This window comes from Erythrolamprus reginae, chromosome 4 (assembly GCF_031021105.1).
Source record: "Erythrolamprus reginae isolate rEryReg1 chromosome 4, rEryReg1.hap1, whole genome shotgun sequence".
Lineage (NCBI taxonomy): Eukaryota > Metazoa > Chordata > Lepidosauria > Squamata > Dipsadidae > Erythrolamprus > Erythrolamprus reginae.
In genome coordinates this window covers 5,148,594-5,171,972 of record NC_091953.1, presented here as the reverse complement: position 1 = coordinate 5,171,972, position 23,379 = coordinate 5,148,594, and the positions used below count along the sequence as shown (strand labels likewise).

The window sequence follows — 23,379 nt, the reverse complement described above, 5'->3', positions numbered from 1 at the left end:
TAACTATCTAGAGGCTTCAAATTTACCACAAATAACAGAAGAACAACAGGCCACCATGGATGGACCAATAACAATGGAGGAACTCCTAATAACAATTAAAAAACAGAAAAGCAATAAGGCCACAGGCCCAGATGCCATACCTGCAGAATGGTACAAGATAGACAATGAAACAATAAGAAACCATATGTTAGAAACTTTTAATTTATGTAGACTTGAGGGAAAAATCCCCAAATCTTGGTCAGAATCACTGACAACTTTAATACATAAACAGGGTACAGAACCAGAAAAAATTAAAAACTATAGGCCTATATCATTATTAAATGTAGACTATAAGATTTTTATTGCCATTTATGCAGAGAGACTCAAAAGAGTTATAAATGGAATAATACACCAAGACCAAAATGGGTTTCTTCCAGGGAGACAAATTAAAAATAATATTAGAACTGTAATAAATATACTAGAGTACTATGAACAACACCCAGACAAGACGGCATCTCTAATGTTTCTGGACGCTCAAAAGGCCTTCGACAACGTTAATTGGATATTTATAAAAATGCAATTAAATAAAATGAGATTTGGTCCAAAATTTGTTAACCTAATAGATACCATATATTCAAAACAAACAACGAATATAATACTGAATAACAGTCAATTACCAATACTTGACATAAACAAGGGAGTCCGCCAAGGATGCCCTATATCACCATTGTTATTTATTATGACCCTTGAAACTTTATTAATTAAAATAAGAGCGGACCCCAAAATAAAAGGTTTAACCGTAGGAGATGAAACCTATAAACTCCAGGCCTTTGCAGATGATCTAATGTTTATAATTGAAGAACCGACAACAACAGTTCCTACTTTACTACAAACCATTGAACAATATGGAAACGTAGCAGGTCTAAAGATAAATAAAAGCAAAACACATTACTTGACTAAAAATATGAATAAAACACTAGAAACTAAATTAGAAAGTATTTCTGGAATAAAGACTGCAAAAAAGGTAAAATATTTAGGAATAAATTTAACAGCGAAAACAATAACATTAAAAAATGATAATTATATGAAATTACTAGTAGAAATTAAAAAAGACTTAGCAATGTGGAATAATTTGAAAATATCTTTCTTAGGAAGAATTGCAACAATTAAGATGAACATTTTACCCAAGGTTTTATTTCTTTTTCAGGTAATACCAATAAACCCAGGGGGAATCTTTTTAAAAACTTTAACAAACTTAGTTAAAAAATTTATATGGCAAGGCAAAAAAGCAAGGATAAAAATGAATTGTTTAGGAGAAAATATTATTTTATTAATAGATCCTTGGAACAAACTTCCAGCAGACGTGGTTGGTAAATCCACAGTAACTGAATGTAAACATGCCTGGGATAAACATAGATCCATCCTAAGATAAAATACAGAAAATAGTATAAGGGCAGACTGGATGGATCATGAGGTCTTTTTCTGCCGTCAGTCTTCTATGTTTCTATGTTTCTACATCTTGGCGACCAAAACTGAATGCCGTATTCCAAGTGTGGTATAAACACTTCATGTGATTGTGATTCTATCCCTCTGTTAATGCAGACTAGAACTGTGTTGGCTTTTTTGGCAGCTGCTGCACACGACTGGCTCCTATTTAAATGGTTGTCCACTAGATGTCCTACAAGATCCCTTTTCAACTCTGTTAAACTGTTACTGGCCAGAATGGATAAACCATTCTTAAATCTCAAATCAGCCGTGCTCAGAATAACTCGTTTCTTTCTCTCCCTCTTCTTCTTTTTATAGGAGAATGGCTACACCCATATACACACCCCGATAATCACTTCCAACGATTGTGAGGGTGCGGGCGAAGTCTTCAAACTTGAGGTAAGGGTCTGGATAACCAAGCACCCTACATTGGGTCTCACTCGGTGCCCATCACTTAAAGCAGCATTTTCTGGATATATCTGTAGTGTTGGGCGAACCGAACTTGCACAATTCGGGTTGGTACCGAATTTTGTGCCGTTTCTGACACCGAACCCGAAATTTTTTGAAACTTCGGGCAAAGTTCGGGTTCGGCGTTTGCTCAAACACCGCGAAACGCCACCGCCCGGGAGGAGCTGGGAAACCCCACGATGGAATTCCGGGGGCGGGGCTTTGACGTCACATATATTTCTTCCTGACCTCCCTTTAACTGCTTGGAGGAGAGGGCAGAAGCATCGCTGGTTCTATAGTATAATGGTTAGCGCTCTGGACTTTGAATCTAGCGATCCGGGTTCAAATCTTGGTGGAACCTCCTTTTTTTAAAAAAAATTAATTTTTAAAAATTTATTATTATTATTATTATCATCATCATCATCATGATTCTTTATATAATAAAAGGGGCTTTCTTAGTGGGGAAAAAAAGAAAGCATTAAAATGACCTTCCAGCTCTTTGGGTGCAAAAGGGAACCATCCTTAGGTTAGTTGGGGGAAAGATCAGAAGTAACGTGAGAAAATATTATTTGACTGAAAGTAGTAGATGCTTGGAAAAAATTTCCAGCAGGCGTTGGTTGGTAAATCCACAGTCACTGAATTTAAACATGCCTGGGATGAACATAGATCCATTCTAAGATAAAATACAGGCAATAGTACAAGGGCAGACTAGATGGACCAGGAGGTCTTTTTCTGCTGTCAGTCTTCTATGTTTCTATGTTTCTAAGGTTGACTCAGCCTTCCATCCTTCCGAGGTGGGTCAAATGAAGTCCCAGATTTTGGGGGGCAAGAGGCTGATTCTGTAAACTGCTTAGAGAGGGCTGTAAAAGCACTATGAGGCAATATATAGGTCTAAATATATATCCACTCTGGGTCTAATAAATAATAAAGGAAAGCAAGTCGAATGCTTGGCTGCATAGCTAGAGGTATAACAAGCAGGAAGAGGGAGATTATGATCCCGCTACATAGAATGCTGGTGAGACCACATTTGGAATACTGTGTTCAGTTCTGGAGTCCTCACCTACAAAAAGATATTGACAAAATTGAACGGGTCCAAAGACGGGCTACAAGAATGGTGGAAGGTATTAAGCATAAAACTTACCAGGAAAGACTCAATGAACTCAATCTGTATAGTCTGGAGGACAGAAGGGAAAGGGGGGACATGATCGAGACATTTAAATATGTTAAGGGGTTAAATAAGGTTCAGGAGAGAAGTGTTTTTAATAGGAAAGTGAACACAAGAACAAGGGGACACAATCTGAGGTTACTTGGGGGAAAGATCAGAACCAACGTGAGAAAATAATATTTTACTGAAAGAGTAGTAGATGCTTGGAACAAACTTCCAGCAGACCTGGTAACTGAATTGAAACATGCCTGGGATATACATAGATCCATCCTAAGATAAAATACAGGCAATAGTATAAGGGCAGACTAGATGGACCATGAGGTCTTTTTCTGCCGTCAATCTTCTATGTTTCTATAATAATAATAAAAAATAATAAATGCTATTGCTATCTAAAGAAGGGTTGTCAAAAACATGGGAATTTTTCTTGGTGGTTATACCACATTGGCCAGCACACACCTTCCTATTCATTTCCTGCTGTGGCCAAAACACACACACAAACATGTCTTGCTTAGATCGGCTGGTTTGCCTGCCACAACTCCTTAACTTCTCCGATCTTGAAAAAGTCCCTGCAAATATTGGTGGCCTTGGATAAGATCTCCACGTGAAAAGCTTTGCCTGCTGAGTTGGATGACGTTTTGCTTCCTGCTGTTTACAAGTTTTAAATGTTTCTGATCCATTTGATTGCAAGTGGCATCTATGAGCAACGTGCTGTTCTCCTCTCTAACCTTTTTCTTATGGTGGGCTGAAAGCACGGATGCGCACAACAGCGGGCGTGCATGCCAGCGCCCATATTGCAATACACGTGCCACATCCTCACCGTCCTCTCCCTGCCCCCTTGCAGGCGTGCACGACCACCAACGCCCCTGCATGTGCGCAAGTCTCCTGCATGTGCCCCGCCCTCCGCACATGCGTGACAAGATCTTTCTTTTCTCTTTCTCTCTTTTTCTTCTTTCTTTCTTTCTTCTTTTATTGTTCTTTCTCTTCTATCTTTTTTTTTCTTCCTTTATCTTTCTTTCTTTTTGTTTCCTCCTTCCTTGTCTCTTCTTTCCATCGCTTTCTTTCTTTCTTTCTTTTATCGCTCTTTATCTTTCTTCTTTCTTTTAATTTTTTTTCTTCCTTTGTCTTTCTTTCGTTTTGTTTCTTCCTTCCTTGTTTTCTTTCTTCTCTCCATTGCTCTCTTTCTTTCCTTCTTTCTTTTATCACTCTTTCTTCTTTCTTTTAATTTTTTTCTTTCTTTGTCTTTCTTTTTGTTCCTTCCTTCCTTGTTTTCTTTCCTTCCTTCCTTCCTTCCTTCCCTCTCTCTTTCTCTTCTTTCTTTCTTCATTTATCGCTCTTTCTCTGCTATCTTTTATTTATTTTTTCTTCCTTTCTCTTTCTTATTTTTTGCTTCTTCTTTCCATCACTCTCTCTCTCTCTTTTTTATCGTTCTTTTTCTTCTTTCTTTTATTGTTTTTCCTTTCTTCCTTTTTTCTGTTCCTTCCTTCCTTTCTTCTTTCCATCTTTCTTTCTTTTATCATTCTTTTTCTTCTTTCTTTTTTTTTCTTTCTTCCTTTTTTCTTTTTGTTTCTTCCTTCCTTGTTTTCTTTCTTTCTTCTCTCCATTGTTTTCTTTCTTTCTTTCTTTCTTTTATCGCTCTTTCTGTTTCTTCTTTTAATTTTTTCTAGCCTAACCTCCATTGAGCCCAAAAAGCATGAACTTCTGAACACACAAGCTTTAGACTTCAAGATTATATTTAGATCCCTCCATCCAAACTGCACATAGATTTTTTTCTTTTCTAAACATCCTTTTTAACACAGTTTTTCTTTGAATTAGTACATCGTTTTCTTTTTATTTTCTCTTAATACAAGTATTCTCAAATACATTTACAATATCTTTTGCCTTCTCTAAAAATTACTTAAGCAGGATGGATAGATAGATAGAGAGAGGGAAGGAGGGAAGAAGGGAGGTGGATGGATAGATGGATGGGTAGGTAAGTAGGTAGGTAGGTAGATATTATTATTATTATTATTATTATTATTATTATTATTATTATTATTATTATTAATTAGATTTGTATGCCGCCCCTCTCCGGAGATTCGGAGGAGCTCACAACACAAAATACAGTACAAATCCAACAATAAAAAAGCAATTTAAAACCCTTAGTATATAAAAAAAAAATCATACACAGATAGATGGATAGAGATGTTTTTAAAAATTACATTTTCAAATTTTGGGTTAACCTTTCTTTCAATTGCGTATATCAAGCATGGGAAAATCCATTAAGTTTAAGTCACTACTTCCAGCAAATCTTCATGAAGTAAAATCTTTTCCCCCCCTTCCCTGGAAGTTTTATCAAAGACTGACATAGGCCTTTCTTTTTATCACGAGATCCTCAACTTTGTTAATGTCTTTAAAGAGAAAGTCCTAAATTTGTCTTTTTTTAAAAAACCTGAGTACTGATAGAGATATAGGAATGCTTCAGAAGATGAAGGAACAGCTTTGAATCTGCGGGAAGATAATAGAAAAAGAAAGCAAAGTTTTTTCTCTCTTGCCCCACAGCTGTATTTCCAGGTGGGGTGTTAAAAGAAGCAAAAAAAAATCTGATTTTTTTTCTCCCCTTGTCTTTCTGTATTTGAAGGTTGCGGTTAAATCATGGAAGCCTTCAAAAATGATTTTCGCAACAAAACAAGTTTATTTTGCTTTGGGTTTTTTCCCCCCTAATCGGAGTTAGAAAATAAACTTTAGAAGAGGGGAAGGATTAGAAAGGATGGGGCTTACAGCTGCAACCTTTTATCGTCCCCCAGATGTTTTCAACCAGCTGTGAAGCTTTTAGTCTCTTGCCAAATTGTCTATTAGCTCAATTTGCGGTTTAACAAGCGCGGCTGGTGTCTATGAACCTGTCTTGTCTTTTAAAAGGGCTTATAATCTTTATTTTTATTTTTTTTAGTTGTGTATAGCATTATTTCAGTATTCCTGTGTATTCTGCCCATCGCGATATAGACCCTGGATAGCTCACTTGGAAAAATGTCACAGTTTACCCTCATTTAGCATCATTATTATTATTATTATTATTATTATTATTATTATTATTATTATTTATTGGATTTGTATGCCGCCCCTCTCCGCAGACTCGGGGCGGCTAACAACAGTAATAAAACAGCATATAATAATAATCCAATACTAAAAACAGTTAAAACCCCATTATTATAAAAACCAAACATACATACAGACATACTATGCATAAAATTGTAAAGGCCTAGGGGGAAAGAGTATCTTAGTTCCCCCATGCCTGGCGGCAGAGGTGGGTTTTAAGCAGCTTACGAAAGGCAAGGAGGGTGGGGGCAATTCTAATCTCTGGGGGGAGTTGGTTCCAGAGGGCTGGGGCCGCCACAGAGAAGGCTCTTCCCCTGGGTCCCGCCAAGCGACATTGTTTAGTTGACGGGACCCGGAGAAGACCAAACTGGTCGCTGGGATTCGTGCAGCAGAAGACTGTCCCTGAGATAATCTGGTCCAGTGCCATGAAGGGCTTTATAGATCATAACCAACACTTTGAATTGTGACCGGAAACTGATCGGCAACCAATGCAGACTGCGGAGTGTTGGTGTAACATGGGCATATTTGGGAAAGTCCATGATTGCTCTCGCAGCTGCATTCTGCACGATCTGCCTCGTACAATGACCATTCGAAGCTAGGATAAGGCAGGGGTAGGCAAAGTTGGCTCTTCTATGTCATGTGGACTTCAACTCCCAGCATTCCTGAGCTAGCATGATTGGCTCAGGAATTCTGGGAGTTGAAGTCCACAAGTCATAGAAGAGCCAACTTTGCCTACCCCTGGGATAAAGGAACTTGGCAATCCTCACCGTTATGACCGTCACAGGTCTGGAAAGCGAAGGAAAAATATAGAAAGTCTTTAAACATGGTCTCTTCACAACCACTGCTTAACAGGACTGTGAGTTCTAGCCCCACCCTAGACATGAAAACTGACTAGGTGTCTTTGGGCCAATCATTAGGAGACAGTGAGTTCTAGTCCCGCCCTAGGCATAAAAGCTGACTAGGTGACTTTGGGCCAATCACAAGGAGATGGTGAGTTCTAGTCCCGCCCTAGGCATGAAAGCTGACTAGGTGTCTTTGGGCCAATCACAAGGAGACAGTGGGTCCCAGCCTAGGAATGAAAGCTGACTAGGTGTCTTTGGGCCAATCATAAGGAGACAGTGAGTTCTAGTCCCAGCCTAGGAATGAAAGCTGACTGGGTGTCTTTGGGCCAATCACCAGGAGACAGGGAGTTCTAGTCCCGCCCTAGGCATGAAAGCTGACTGGGTGTCTTTGGGCCAATCACCAGGAGACGGTGAGTTCTAGTCCCGCCCTAGGCATGAAAGCTGACTGGGTGTCTTTGGGCCAATCACCAGGAGACAGGGAGTTCTAGTCCCGCCCTAGGCATGAAAGCTGACTAGGTGACTTTGGGCCAATCACCAGGAGATGGTGAGTTCTAGTCCACTTTAGGCCCTCCCCTCCTCTCACCCCAACCCACCTCACAAAGTTGTTGTGGGGAAAAGAAGTGGAGGAAGTTGCGTTGGATTTTTGTACTGAATTCTTTCTAAGAATAATCAGGATAGAAATAAATAAATATTCCGAGGAGACAGAGTCTCGGTCTCCATGCTGCACCCACATGGCAGATCTTGGAAAGCAGATTAAATAATTTAACATATCTCGTTCAGGCCCATAACAACATCGAAACTGGGAATTAGCTGGCACGCACCATGCAAGTTGCCCATTGTGGTTGGCACTCTCCTTCATTTGGATGCAAAAAAAATATGGGATTCTTGTTTACCGTTTCATGTCTCTGCACGTATAGAAGCAGTGGAAGTGATGTGCCGGTGCCTGGAGGCTGTTGGGGCCTGGATGGGTGTCAACGGACTCAAACTCAACCCGGATAAGACGGAGTGGCTGTGGGTTTTGCCTCCCAAGGACAATTCCATCTGTCCGTCCATCACCCTGGGGGGGGGAATTATTGACCCCCTCAGAGAGGGTCCGCAACTTGGGCGTCCTCCTCGATTCACAGCTCACATTAGAGAACCATCTTTCGGCTGTGACGAGGGGGGCGTTTGCCCAGGTTCGCCTGGTGCACCAGTTGCGGCCCTGTTTGGACCGGGACTCACTGCTCACAGTCACTCATGCCCTCATCACCTCAAGGTTCGACTACTGTAACGCTCTCTACATGGGGCTACCTTTGAAAAGTGTTCGGAAACTTCAGATCGCGCAGCATGCAGCTGCAAGAGCAATCATGGGCTTCCCTAAATACGCCCATGTCACACCAACACTCCACAGTCTGCATTGGTTGCCGATCAATTTCCGGTCACAATTCAAAGTGTTGGTTATGACCTATAAAGCCCTTCATGGCATTGGACCGCACGAATCCCAGCGACCGATTAGGTCCCACAGAGTTGGCCTTCTCCGGGTCCCGTCGACTAAACAATGTCATTTGGCGGGACCCAGGGGAAGAGCCTTCTCTGTGGCAGCCCCGACTCTCTGGAACCAGCTCCTCCCAGAGATTAGAACTGCCCCTACCCTCCTTGCCTTTCGTAAACTCCTTAAAATCCACCTTTGCCGTCAGGCATGGGGGAACTGAGATATCTCCCCCGGGCCTATATAATTTATGTATGGTATGCTTGTAAGTATGTCTGCTTAAAAATGGGTTTTTTTAACTATTTTAAATTGTAAATTGTAAATTATTAGATTTGTCAGGAACTGTTTTTATTGTGTTGTGAGCCGCCCCGAGTCTACGGAGAGGGGCGGCATACAAATCTGATAGATGGATGGATGGATGGATGGACGAACGGACGGACGGACGGACGGACGGACAGACAGATAGAAGGATAGGATGGATAGATGGATGGATGGATGGATGGATGGATGGATGGATGGATAGATAGATAGATAGATAGATAGATAGATAGATAGATAGATAGATAGATAGATAGATAGATAGATAGATAGATAGAAACATAGAAACATAGAAACATAGAAACATAGAAGTCTGACGGCAGAAAAAGACCTCATGATCCATCTAGTCTGCCCTTATACTATTTTTTGTATTTTATCTTAGGATGGATCTATGTTTATCCCAGGCAGGTTTAAATTCAGTTACTGTGGATTTATCTACCACGTCTGCTGGAAGTTTGTTCCAAGGATCTGCTACTCTTTCAGTAAAATAATATTTTCTCATGTTGCTTTTGATCTTTCCCCCAACTAACTTCAGATTGTGTCCCCTTGTTCTTGTGTTCACTTTCCTATTAAAAACACTTCCCTCCTGGACTCATCGTTTGTTCCTCTGTTGCACCAGTGTTATCCAACCTTGGCAACGTGAAGATATTTGGACTTCAACTCCCAGAATTCTGGACTTCAACTTTTCCTACCGCCCGACCACACAGCTCACCCATTTTGAGACTGTCAGAAATCACTACTACTAAATCCTTCTCTTCTGAAGTTATATATCAGGGATTAGATAACTTTGTGTGAGCTATACTTTGCTTTCTTGTGGTTTATTTAATGCTTCTCAAAACTGCCCAGCTTCCATTGAGCCCAAAAAGCATGGACTTCTGAACACACAAGCTTTAAACTTCAAGATTATATTTAGATCCCTCCATCCAAACTGCACTTATAGAATTTTTTTTTCTTTTCTAAACGTCCTTTTTAACACACAGTTTTTCTTTGAACTGGTACATCGTCTTCTTTTAATTTTCTCTTAATACAAGTGCTCTCAAATACATTTACAATATCTTTTGCCTCCTTTCAAAATTACTTAAGCAGGCTTGAGTCAAAAAACTAAGGATTTGTAGGTTTCTGAAAAAAATGGATAGAGGCACGTTCTACCACCAATGGTGGACATGCACACAGGCAAAAAAGTTTTGGAATAAAATAACAAATTGGTTAAAAGAAATAGCAAATGAAGAAATCGGGAAAAAACCAGAATTATATTTATTGGGTATTTTTAATAAAAAAATAGAAAAAGAAGTAAGATACCTAGTTATACATATACTAACAGCTGCCAGAATAGTATATGCCCAACAGTGGAAAACAGATAAAATACCGTAAGAAAACATAATAATTAAAAAAATACTAGACTGTGCGGAGATGGACAGGCTATCCAAAAGATTAGAGGGAAAAGAAGAATCACATAACTATAAAACATGGGCAAAATTTTATGATTGGCTAAAAGAAATAAATAAATAAAAAATTATGCAAAGCAACACGTCAAATAAAAAAATTCAAAAATTAATATTATGTAAAAGAAGTGTAATTCTCTGATCAAATATCCAAAAAAATAGTGGGGAAACTTTCATTTCCCAAATGTTGTACATATATGTTTTAGAAACATAGAAACATAGAAGTCTGACGGCAGAAAAAGACCTCCTGGTCCATCTAGTCTGCCCTTATACTATTTTCTGTATTTTATCTTAGGATGGATATATGTTTATCCCAGGCATGTTTAAATTCAGTTACTGTGGATTTATCTACCACGTCTGCTGGAAGTTTGTTCCAAGGATCTACTACTCTTTCAGTAAAATAATATTTTCTCCTCTTGCTTCTGATCTTTCCCCCAACTAACTTCAGATTGTGTCCCCTTGTTCTTGTGTTCACTTTCCTTTTAAAAACACTTCCCTCCTGGACCTTGTTTAACCCTTTAATATATTTAAATGTTTCGATCATGTCCCCCCTTTTCCTTCTGTCCTCCAGACTATACAGATTGAGTTCATGAAGTCTTTCCTGATACGTTTTATGCTTAAGACCTTCCACCATTCTTGTAGCCCGTCTTTGGACCCGTTCAATTTTGTCAATATCTTTTTGTAGGTGAGGTCTCCAGAACTGAACACACTATTCCAAATGTGGTCTCACCAGCACTCTATATAAGGGGATTACAATCTCCCTCTTCCTGCTTGTTATACCTCTAGCTATGCAGCCAAGCATTCGACTTGCTTTCCTTTTTGCGTATGTTTTTTTTCCTTTGTCTTGTATGTCACATTTGTAAAATAAAATTTAAAAAAAATTAAAAAAATAAAAATTACTTAAAGCAGGATAGATAGATAGAGAGAGGGGGGAGGTGGATGGATGGGTAGGTAGGTAGGTTGGGGAATTCTGGGAGTTGAAGTCCAGATACGTATCTTCACGTTGCCAAGATTGGGAAACACTGTGTTACACCAATGCTGGTTTGATTTAAAGGGCCATAAAACAGAGGGCAAAACTCAAGTCTTCTCTCTTTTTTTTCCCCCAGCGCTCAATTTTTAAACATATTAACTTAATTTTTATCAACACGTTAACATTGCTTAACAGGTTTAATTGCTCCTGGAGCAAAAAAATGATCCAATTCTCCCTCTCTTTCTCTCTCTCACATACATACGCACACACAAATGTTTTAAGGGTTGGATAGAAGCTTTTTATTTTATTTTTAAAAGAACGTTTTGTTTCTAAAATGCTCTTTCGGGGCCTCTTCCGACCAGTCCCTTTCAACCCTTTGTGTAAACAAACAATTATGTTTGCAAAACGAGATACCAGCCTTGGCTTAAATTTTGGCACCGTTTGCTAGCCGAACAAGTTTGGCAGCTTGGGAGGGGGGGGGAAACTACAGAAAAAGAGAATTGGTTGAGGTGAGTCAGACTTTGCGGACTATTTAGAAGTCCTCATTTTACGTCCACAACGGAGAGCAGAATTTATGTCGCTAAGCAAGGCGGGGGGTTTAAGCGACTCCCGATTTTATCACCTTTGGACAATGCAAAATTGGTACTGGTACATGGTGGACCACATTCATTTTGAGATTATGGGAAAAAAAGGATGAATTTGGTCAATGAAACTGATTTGCGACAACTGATGGGACAAGGCAAGATGATGATGATGATTATTATTATTATTATTATTATTAATTGGATTTGTATGCCGCCCCTCTCCGTAGACTCGGGGCGGCTAGCAACAGTGGTAAAAACAACATGCGACAATCCAATACTAAAGCAACTAAAAACCCTTACTTTAAAACCAATCATACATACAAACATACCATACATAAATTGTAGAAGCCTAGGGGGAAAGAATATCTCAGTTCCCCCATGCCTGATGACAGAGGTGGGTTTTAAGAAGCTTACGAAAGGCAAGAAGGGTGGGGGCTATTCTAATCCCTGGGGGGAGTTGGTTCCAGAGAGCCGGGGCCGCCACAGAGAAGGCTCTTCCCCTGGGCCCCGCCAAACGACATTGTTTAGTTGACGGGACCCGGAGAAGGCCCACTCTGTGGGACCAGATTGGTCGCTGGGATTCGTGCGGCAGAAGGCGGTCCTGGAGATAACCTGGCCCTGTGCCATGAAGGGCTTTATAGGTCATAACCAACACTTTGAATTGTGACCGGAAACTGATCGGCAACCAATGCAGACTGCGGAGTGTTGGTGTAACATGGGCATATTTGGGGAAGCCCATGATTGCTCTCGCAGCTGCATTCTGCACGATCTGAAGTTTCCAAACACTTTTCAAAGGTAGCCCCATGTAGAGGGCATTACAGTAGTTGAGCCTCGAGTGACTGTGAGCAGTGACTCTCGGTACTAATAGGGTCGCAACTGGTGCACCAGGTGAACCTGGGCGAACGCCCCACTCACCACAGCTGAAAGGTGTTTCTCTAATGTGAGCTGTGGATCGAGGAGGACGCCCAAGTTGCGGACCCTCTCTGAGGGGGTCAATGATTCTCCCCCCCAGGGTAATGGACGGACAGATGGAATTGTCCCTGGGATATATGGTGAGTAGAATCCGAGACCAAGCTATAAGAAACAAATTGGAATCACATTATAATATGTAAAAATATATTTTGCTCTTGGGTTAAAATGGTTTATACAAGAAACACCCCCGATTTGTGGTGGGGTACGAATGATTGGTAGTGGGCACAATCACTGTGCACTTGTTATATGTTGTGTGTGTGTTTTATATTATAAAATCAATTAAAAAAAAAAAAGGAAGACTGGTGTTCGGCTGCCTTTGGGGAGAGTTTAACCCAATTCCCAAAAGGATTAATTACATTTTTTTTTCATACTCTTTCATTCCTGCAGCCTGCAAATGAAGAGCAAAAACCCGGAGAAGAACATCACTTCTTCGATATTCCCGCGTTTCTTACGGTTTCTGGACAACTCCATTTGGAAGTCATGAGTGGGTATGGCTCACGGGAATTTAAGCATGCTTTTAGTCTGGCGATTATCACGGGTCCTCGACTTACGCCCAGAATTGAGCCCAAAGTTTCTGTTACTAAGTAAGACAGTTAAGAATATCTCCGGGACCGCCTTCTGCCGCACGAATCCCAGCGACCGGTTAGGTCCCACAGAGTTGGCCTTCTCCGGGTCCCATCGACTAAACAATGTCATTTGGCGGGACCCAGAGGAAGAGCCTTCTCTGTGGCGGCCCCGACCCTCTGGAACCAGCTCCCCCCAGATATCAGAGTTGCCCCCACCCTCCTTGCCTTTCACAAGCTCCTTAAAACCCACCTCTGTCGTCAGGCATGGGGGAATTGAAATTTTTTCCCTTCCCCCTAGGCTTATAGAATTTATACATGGTATGCTTGTTTGTATGATTGGTCTTTTAAATTGGGTTTTTTTAGATTATTTTTTAATATTAGATTTGTTACATTGTTTTCTTTATTGTTGTTAGCCGTCCCGAGTCTTCGGAGAGGGGCGGCATACAAATCTAATAAATAATAATAATAATAATAATAATAATAATAATAATAATAATAACAATAAGTGAGGTTTGCTCCCGTTTAATGACTCAATTGCCAATTTTGCTAAGCAAATCACTGCTGCTAAGTTAGTGGCACCGTTGTTAAGTGAATTTGGCTCCCCCATTGACTTGGCTCATCGCAAGGTTGCAAAAAGGGGATCACGGGACATGGCGACTGTCATAAATTATTTATTATTATTATTATTATTTATTATTTATTGGATTTGTACGCTGCCCCTCTCCGAAGACTTGGGGTGGCTCACAACATATCAGAAAGACTTTATACAATATAAATATCTAAAATCCAATTAATATAACTAACTACAGTTATACCTCGTCTTACAAACCCCTCGTCATACAAACTTTTTGAGATACAAACCCGGGGTTTAAGGGTTTTTTGCCTCTTCTTCCAAACTATTTTCACCTTACAAACCCAAGCCGCCACCACTGGGATGCCCCGCCTCCGGACTTCTGTTGCCAGCGAAGCGCCCGTTTTTGCACTGCTGGGATTCCCCTGAGGCTCCCTTCCATGGGAAACAACACCTCCGGACTTCTGTGTTTTTGTGATGCTGCAGGGGAATCCCAGCAGCGCAAAAACGGGTGCTTCGCTAGCAACTGAAGTCCAGAGGTGGGGTTTCCCAGCGAGGGGAGCCTCAGCGAAAACGCAGCATCACAAAAACACGGAAGTCCGGAGGTGGGGTTTTGAGGACTTCCGTGTTTTTGTGATGCTGCAATTTCGCTGAGGCTCTCCTCCAAGGGAAACCCCACCTCCGGACTTCCATTGCCAGCAAAGTACCCATTTTTACACTGTTGTGATTCCCCTGCAGCATCACAAAAACACGGAAGTCCGGAGGTGGGGTTTCCCATGGAGGGGAGCCTCAGGGGAATCCCAGCAGCACAAAGTCTTCGGAGAGGGGCGGCATACAAATCCAAATAATAAATAAAATAAATAAATAAAAAACAGGTGCTTTGGCTGGCAAAAGGGGTGAGTTTTGGGCTTGCACGCATTAATTGCTTTTCCATTGATTCCTATGGGAAACATTATTTCGTCTTACAAACTTTTCACCTCACAAACCTCGTCCCGGAACCAATTAAGTTGATTTCTTTGACTATGTCACAAAGGTGTTGGATGAAGGTGGTGCCGTGGATATTGCCTACCTGGACTTCAGCAAAGCCTTTGATACGGTTCCACATAAAGAGCTGATAGATAAATTAGTGAAGATTGGACTTAATCCCTGGATAGTTCAATGGATTTGCAGCTGGCTGAAGCGTAGACATCAGAGAGTTATTGTTAATGGCGAGTATTCTGAGCAGAGTCAGGTTACAAGCGGTGTGCCACAAGGGTCTGTTCTGGGTCCTATTCTTTTTAATATATTTGTGAGTGACATAGGGGAAGGTTTGGTAGGGAAGGTTTGCCTATTTGCCGATGACTCTAAAGTGTGCAATAGGGTTGATATTCCTGGAGGCGTCTGTAATATGGTAAATGATTTAGCTTTACTAGATAAATGGTCTAAGCAATGGAAACTGCAGTTTAATGTTTCCAAATGTAAAATAATGCACTTGGGGAAAAGGAATCCTCAATCTGAGTATTGTATTGGCAGTTCAGTGTTGGCAAATACTGAAAAAGAAAAGGATTTAGGGGTAGTGATTTCTGACAGTCTCAAAATGGGTGAACAGTGCAGTCAGGCGGTAGGGAAAGCAAGTAGGATGCTTGGCTGCATAGCTAGAGGTATAACAAGCAGGAAGAGGGAGATTATGATCCCACTATATAGAATGCTGGTGAGACCACATTTGGAATACTGTGTTCAGTTCTGGAGACCTCACCTACAAAAGGATATTGACAAAATTGAACGGGTCCAAAGACGGGCTACAAGAATGGTGGAAGGTCTTAAGCATAAAACGTATCAGGAAAGACTTAATGAACTCAATCTGTATAGTCTGGAGGACAGAAGGAAAAGGGGGGACATGATCGAAACATTTAAATATATTAAAGGGTTAAATAAGGTCCAGGAGGGAAGTGTTTTTAATAGGAAAGTGAACACAAGAACAAGGGGACACAATCTGAAGTTAGTTGGGGGAAAGATCAAAAGCAACATGAGAAAATATTATTTTACTGAAAGAGTAGTAGATCCTTGGAACAAACTTCCAGCAGATGTGGTAGATAAATCCACAGTAACTGAATTTAAACATGCCTGGGATAAACATATATCCATCCTAAGATAAAATACAGAAAATAGTATAAGGGCAGACTAGATGGACCAGGAGGTCTTTTTCTGCCGTCAGACTTCTATGTTTCTATGTTTCTATAAGACGAGGTATCACTATATTCTAAAAGCCCTGGAACATTAAAAATCATTAGTTCACAGAATCCGTTTGAAGTAAGCAGGAGAGAGATTTTGCCAATTTTTTTTGCTTCCGCACATGTGGAACTCAACCTGTTTTGTGTTGTTTTACACACCTTGCAGGGCGTTTACTAAAGTCTTCACTTTTGGTCCCACCTTCCGAGCAGACAATTCTCAAACCCGCAGACACCTGGCGGAGTTTTACATGGTGGAGGCCGAAGTGTTTTTTGTGGACAGGCTTCAGGATATAATGCAGGTAAGATTTCCCGGGAAAAACTATAAAATAGAGGTCTTTGTAAGTGTGTGGTTGCAGGTTCTATGCATTTAATTTGTTTTTCCTAGTTTTATAGAAAGAGCAGGGAGCTTTCTGGAAGCTGAAGAACGCTTTAAAATTTCTAAATACTACTACTACTAATAATAATAATTATTATTATTATTATTATTATTATTATTATTTATTAGATTTGTATGCCGCCTCTCTCCGAGGACTCGGAGCAGCTCACAACAGACAATACAAAATACAAATCTAATATTAAAAACAATATTTAAAATACTTATTAAGAAACAATCATGCACTCCAGACAAACATAAAACAGAACAGCCAAGGAGTATATCAATTTTCCCATGCCACCTTAAATCGCAGTCTCAAATCAGAGCTAAGATATTTCAGGGTTTCTTCAGGTTTTGTATAAAATCTAGAGGTATAGTCAGGTTCTTTCTTTTTATTTTGGGAGGTTTATATTTCATTGGGGACCTGTAATACTGCACGAGTCATATATATATCATATATCAACTTTATTTGATTAGTCAATCGACCATATCAAAGCGAGGAAAAGGACCACATCGGTCGTCATAAAACTGTGACTGGTTAAAATACAATAAAATTGGCTAAAATAGAGGGAATTTGAATAAATAATAAGTTAAAGTGCAGTATAATATGCTAAAATTGAGTAGTAAAACATGAGAATATAACTGCATGAGTCAAAAAGAGGGCGGTGAAAATATTTACTGACCCCTTACATCCTTTACACAAATTGTTTCAATTCCTACCCTCAAAACGTCACTACAGAGCACTGCACACCAAGACAACTAGACACAAGAACAGTTTTTTCCCGAATGCCATCACTCTGCTAAACAAATAATTCCCTCAACCCTGTCAAACGTTTTACTAAGTCTGCACTTCTATTTCTACTATTTTTTTCTCATCATTCCTATCATCCTTTTCCTCCCACTTAGGATTGTATGACTGTAACTTGTTGCTTGTATCCTATTTCTTCATTGCGTATTTAACCCCTATGACAATCATTAAGTGTTGTGCCACATGATTCTTGACAAATGTATCTTTTTCTTTTATGTACACTGAGAGCATCTGCACCAAAGACAAATTCCTTTTGTGTCCATTCACACCTGGCCAATAAAGAATTCTATTCTATTCGAGTCTGCGGAGAGGGGGTGGCATACAAATCTAATAAATTATTATTATTATTATTATTGTTCTTGTTCTTGTTATTATGTTCTGTTCTGTTCTATTCTATATTGCAGGACTTCTGTAATTTCCATTTGATAATTACAGTTAGTTCGTGACTTACAACCCACAATTCGAGGCCAGATTTTTGATTGCTAAATGAGCCCGTTGTTAAGTGAATCTGGCCCGATTTTGTGACCTCTTTAATTTACTTGGAAAAATTTATATAGGGGACTCTTCGCTCACAGCGACTCCAGGTGGCTTTCCAAGCGATAAAAGCACAGCATAGAATGTAGAAAAATCTTTGCTACTGTTGTAAACTGGATTGCTGCGGTTGTTAAGTGAATCATGAAGTCATTAAAGTGAATCCAGCTTCCCGCCATCGACTGCCTGTCAGAAGCTGGCTGGGAAAGTTGAAAATGGGGATCATCTGATCCCATGACACAACTACTATCATTGATTGATTGATTGATTTGATTTGATTTGTATGCCGCCCCTCTCCACAGACTCGGGGCGGCTAACAACAATAAAAAGACAACGTAAACAAATCTAATAATAAAAAATCTAAAAACCCCAATTTAAGAGATCAGTCATACATACAGTCATACCATACATAAATTTTATAAGCCTAGGAGAAGGGAATATTTCAATTCCCCCATGCCTGACGACAGAGGTGGGTTTTTAAATATATGATGGTCACCAAAAACTCAAATTTTGGTCATGTGACTGTTCAGAGAGTTGTAAGTGCGAAGCCCAATCAAAAATCACTTTCAGTGCTGTTGTAATTTTAAACGGTCACTAAATGGACGGTTATAAGTTGAGTACTGCCATGTAGAAAGTCGTAGAGTGGATTCCGGAGCTGCAAAAAAATGAGATTTAGAGGTTTAAATGTAATCCTACACATTCCCTACTACAGAGCTCCCTAACTACCAGGCCGTGGCCAGGATTGTGGCCTGTTCCGGACCGGATTGTGCGAGCAACAGGCTGGAATACAGACACACAGGTCAACTTTTTACAAGCGACGGGGCAAGCCAAGTTACAGTGGTACCGACAGAAAGTGACTTATGATTGTGTTTTTCGCACTTAATAGCGGTTATAGCATCTCTAAGATAAACATGATCAAAATTCAAACTCCTGGCAACTGGCATGTACTTGTGCCTGTTGTAGTATCCGGGAGGGGGCGGGATGTGATCCCAGGGGTAAAATCAAGCAGGTTCTGACAGGTTCTGGAGAACCAGTAGGGGAAATTTTGAGTAGTTTGGAGAACCGGCAAATACCACCTCTGGCTAGCCCCAGAGCAGGGTGGAAATGGAGATTTTGCAGTAGCCTTCCCCTGCCACGCTACGCCCGCCAAATTACGCTACGCCCACCAAGCCACGCCCGCAGAATAGTAGGGGGAAAATTTAATTTTTTGACCTTTTTCGACCTCATGACCAGCAAAGTCAGTGGGGAGACCAGATTCTCCATACAATCGCACAACTAACTTTAACAACGGCCACGATTCACTTCACCTCTGTGGCAAAAATAGGGCCAAAGTCACTTAACCACAGTTTTCAGTTAGCAATATATACGTGGGTTTTTTCTCCTCTTTCATTCTGAGGTAGTTTTTGCTGCTTGCTGCTGACAGGATAAAATACGTCCCCCCTCTTCGCTGGAAAAATAAAAGGAGCTCTGACAATTATTTTTTTTAAAAAATGGTTTTTCAGCAGAAATGAATGGAAATGTTTGCCGGCTTTTGTTGACGGTGTGGTTTTGCTCAAGGTGGAAGTTTCTGGAATGGAAAGTTCCTCTTTCGAGGAAACGGAAGCGATTTTTGGCGACAGGTTTGCCATCCCGTTCTCACACGGTACAAGAGAAACAGCCCCCTCTCTTTTTTTTCTCTCCCTCTTTCCTCCCCTCTCCCCCTCACCATCCCTCTTCCTCTCCCCTCTTCTCTTTATCTCTCCCTCTCTCCCTCTCTCTCTCCTCCCTCTTTCCTCTTTCTCTCCCTCTTCCCGTCTTTCTCTCTCTCCCCCCCTCACCATCCCTCTTCCACTCTCCTCTTTTTTTCTCTCTCCTGTCCTTTCCCTCTTCCCGTCCTTCACTCTCTCCTCTTCTTCACATTCTCCATCCCTTCTCTCTCTTTCGCCCCTCCCTCCCTCTATCCCTCCCTCTCCCCCTTCCCCTCACTTTCTCTACATCCACATCTTTCCCTCCCTCTCTTTCTCCTCTCCTCCCTCCCTCTTCCACCTTTCTCTTTCTTCATCTCTCCCCTCCCTTCCTTTCCCTCCCTTCTTGCTCTCTCACTTTCACCTTCCTCTCTCCCGTCCCCCTCTCTCTTTCTCCATCTCTCACCTCCCTCCCTTCCTCTCCTCCCCCCTCTCTCCTCCTCCCCTCCTTCCCACTCTATCACGCTTTCTTCTCTTTCTCTCTCCCTATCTCTTTCCCTCTCTCCCTCCCTCTTCCCTTTCTCTCCTCCATCTCTCACCTCCTTTCCTTCCTCTCCCCCCTCTTTCCCTCTCCTTTCCTCCGTCCCGCTCTCTCTCACTTTCTCCCTCCTCTTTCTCTCTCCCTCCCTCTTTCCCTCTCTCTCTTTCTCCATCTCTCACCTCTCCCCTCCTTCCCTCCGTCTCACTTTCTCTCGCTTTCTCCCTCCTCTTTCTCTCTCCCTCCCTCTTTCCCTCTCTTTCTCCATCTCTCACCTCTCCCCTCCTTCCCTCCGTCTCACTTTCTCTCGCTTTCTCCCTCCTCTTTCTCTCTCCCTCCCTCTTTCCCTCTCTTTCTCCATCTCTCACCTCTCCCCTCCTTCCCTCCGTCCCGCTTTCTCTCGCTTTCTCCCTCTTTCTCTCTCCCTCCCTCACCTTTCCCCCTCTCCCTCCGTCTTCTCTCTCTTTCTCCATCTCCTCTCCCTCCCTCTCTTTCTCTCCTCTCTTTCTCTCTCCCTCTCTCACATTTCCCTGTCTCCCTCCGTCTTCTCTCTCTTTCTCCACCCCCTCTCCTTCCTTCCCTCCCTCCCTCCGTCTTTCTCTCGCTTTCTCCCTCCCCTCTTTCTCTCTCCTTCCCTCTCTGTTTCTCTCTTTTTGGAAAATGAAAAACTGTGACATATTTATATCTCCTTGCTCTGAGGCGCAGTAGAGGAATTCATAAAAAATTGCAGCATCCCCACAGTCAACGTGATCAAAATCCAGAAGGTTGGCCATTGTCTCACGTTTGTGACGCGTTGCCCTGTCCCGTGTGTGTGTGCGTGTGTATCGCAGGATCCCCTTTCTTTGCGACGACCTGACAAGTTTCACTTAAAAACCCTGTCGCTCATTTTAACAACTACGGCAAAATTTACCTCACAAAAAGGGGCAAGGAAAGTCACAAAAGCTCACTTCACAAATTTCTCACGTTGCAACATAAATTCTGTGCTCGGTTGCGGTCATAAATCGAGGACTACCTGTACTTGGGGTTATCATCTTGCCTGGAACAGGAAATATAATTTTACCTCTTTCTCTTTTAAAAAATCTTTTTCCCCATTGTCTTTAGGTTATGGAAGATCTTTTCAAAACAGTGACTGACCGAGTTGTCTCCAGTTGCCCTCAAGATGTGGCCCTTTTCCATAAACGTATCGCTCCTGGCCATGAGGTAAATATTTTCTAATATAGTGATACCTCGTCTTACGAACCCCTCGTCATACAAACTTTTCGAGATACAAACCCAGGGTTTAAGATTTTTTTGCCTCTTCTTCCAAACTATTTTCACCTTACAAACCCAAGCTGCCGCCACTGGGATGCCCCGCCTCCGGACTTCTGTTGCCAGCGAAGCGCCCATTTTTGCACTGCTGGGATTCCCCTGAGGCTCCACTCCATGGGAAACCCCACCTCCGGACTTCTGTGTTTTTGCGATGCTACAGGGGAATCCCAGCAGCGCAAAAACGGGTGCTTCAGTGGCAACAGAAGTCTGGATGTGGGGTTTCCCAGCAAGGGAAGCCTCAGCGAAATTGCAGCATCGCAAAAACACGGAAGTCCGGAAGTGGAGTTTCGAAGACTTCCATGTTTTTGCGATGCTGCGATTTCTCTGAGGCTCCCCTCACTGGGAAACCCCATCTCCGGACTTCCGTTGCCACCGAAACACCTGTTTTTGCGCTGCTGGGATTCCCCTGCAGGATCACAAAAACACAGAAGTCCGGAGGTGGGGTTTCCCATGGAGGGGAGCCTCAGGGGAATCCCAGCAGCGCAAAAACGGGCGCTTCGGCTGGCAAAAGGGGTGAGTTTTGGGCCTCCCACACATTAATCACTTTTCCATTGATTTCTATGGGAAACATTGTTTCGTCTTACAAACTTTTCACCTTACAAACCTCGTCCTGGAACCAATTAAGTTTGTAAGACGAGGTATCACTGTATATCTATAGTTTTCCAGGCTTGGCTGAGGGACTTCAGATTTTTCAGTCTACAAATAATCCTCAACGTAACGACCACAATCAGTGACTTCAATTTTACAGCCTTGTTTTGTCACAAAGTGAATCGCTGCATTGTTAAGTGAATCATGCGGTCGTTAAGCAAATCTAGCTCCTCCCATTGGTTCTGCGTGTCAAAAAGTATCAAGGAAGGCCACCAATAGTGATTACAGGTAATCCTCGACTTACGACCATTCACTTAGTGACCATTCTGTTTATTATTTATTTATTTATTTATTTATTACATTTGTAGCCGCCCAACTCCCCAAGGAATTTTAAGTTACAGCGACCTTCTGACAAGCCGAGTCAATAGGAAAACCAGATTCACTTAACAACTAGGTTACTAATTTAAGAACTACAATGATTCACAATGATACTGACTCGTATTGTGACGGTTGCATTGTCCCAGGATCATAATCCGACAAGTAAAATCAATGTTGGATTCACTTTACAACCATGTGTACTAACATAACCGTGGTGATGATTCACTTAACAAGCATGGCAAGAAAAGTTGTAAAATGGGGCAGATGTCGCACTTAGCAACATAAATTAACAGATGTCGCACTTAGCAACATAAATTTTGGGCCCAATTGTAGTCATAAGTCAAGGACTACCTTTATCTTATTTATCTCCTGTTGGTGAACTTATTCTTGGGCGCATCTAATTGGCTGCCCTGAACATTGAATTAGACAAGCTTTTTATGTAAATTGGTATACTTTGCTTAAAAATCCCATGTTTGAAATTGTATTGGCAACATACTTTATTATATGCAGTAATAATAATAATAACAATCTCCTAATCAACAAATTAGAAAAAAGCGGGGTAGATTACAACACATGCAGATGAATTAACAGTTGGCTGACCGACCGCACCCAACGAGTTGTCCTCAACGGTTCCAAATCCACATGGAAGAAAGTAGGCAGTGGGGTACCACAGGGTTCTGTCCTGGGCCCTGTGCTCTTCAACATTTTCATCAATGACCTGGACGAGGGAATAGAAGGGCAAGTAATCAAATTCGCAGACGACACCAAGCTGGCAGGGGTAGCCAACACCCTTGAAGACAGGCTCAAATTACAGAAAGACCTGGACAGACTAACACAGTAGGCCCACACCAACAAAATGATGTTCAACATCGACAAGAGCAAAGTCCTTCACCTAGGTAAAAAAAAAACCTGGACACACATACAGCCTGGGAGAAACCCCTCTCAGCAGTAGCGACAGAGAAAGAGATCTCGGAGTCTTGGTGGATAATCAACTAAACATGAGCCAACAATGTGCAGCAGCAGCCCAAAAAGCCAATACAATCCTAAGCTGCATCAACAGGGGAATACACTCCAAGACCAGGGAAGTCTTAATACCACTC

General features: G+C 41.5%; 1 protein-coding gene across 8 annotated transcripts in view; it reads left to right on the top strand.

The window, feature by feature from the left end:
* Positions 1-23,379, top strand: part of NARS2 (asparaginyl-tRNA synthetase 2, mitochondrial) — an 85,090-nt gene that overhangs the window by 43,453 nt on the left and 18,258 nt on the right. For all 8 annotated transcript variants that reach the window (XM_070749545.1, XM_070749550.1, XM_070749543.1 and 5 more), the window contains 4 exons: positions 1,783-1,863; positions 13,132-13,232; positions 16,258-16,390; positions 21,107-21,205. In XM_070749545.1, the coding sequence (XP_070605646.1) occupies positions 1,783-1,863; positions 13,132-13,232; positions 16,258-16,390; positions 21,107-21,205 (414 nt within the window). The remainder of the gene's footprint in view (positions 1-1,782; positions 1,864-13,131; positions 13,233-16,257; positions 16,391-21,106; positions 21,206-23,379) is intronic.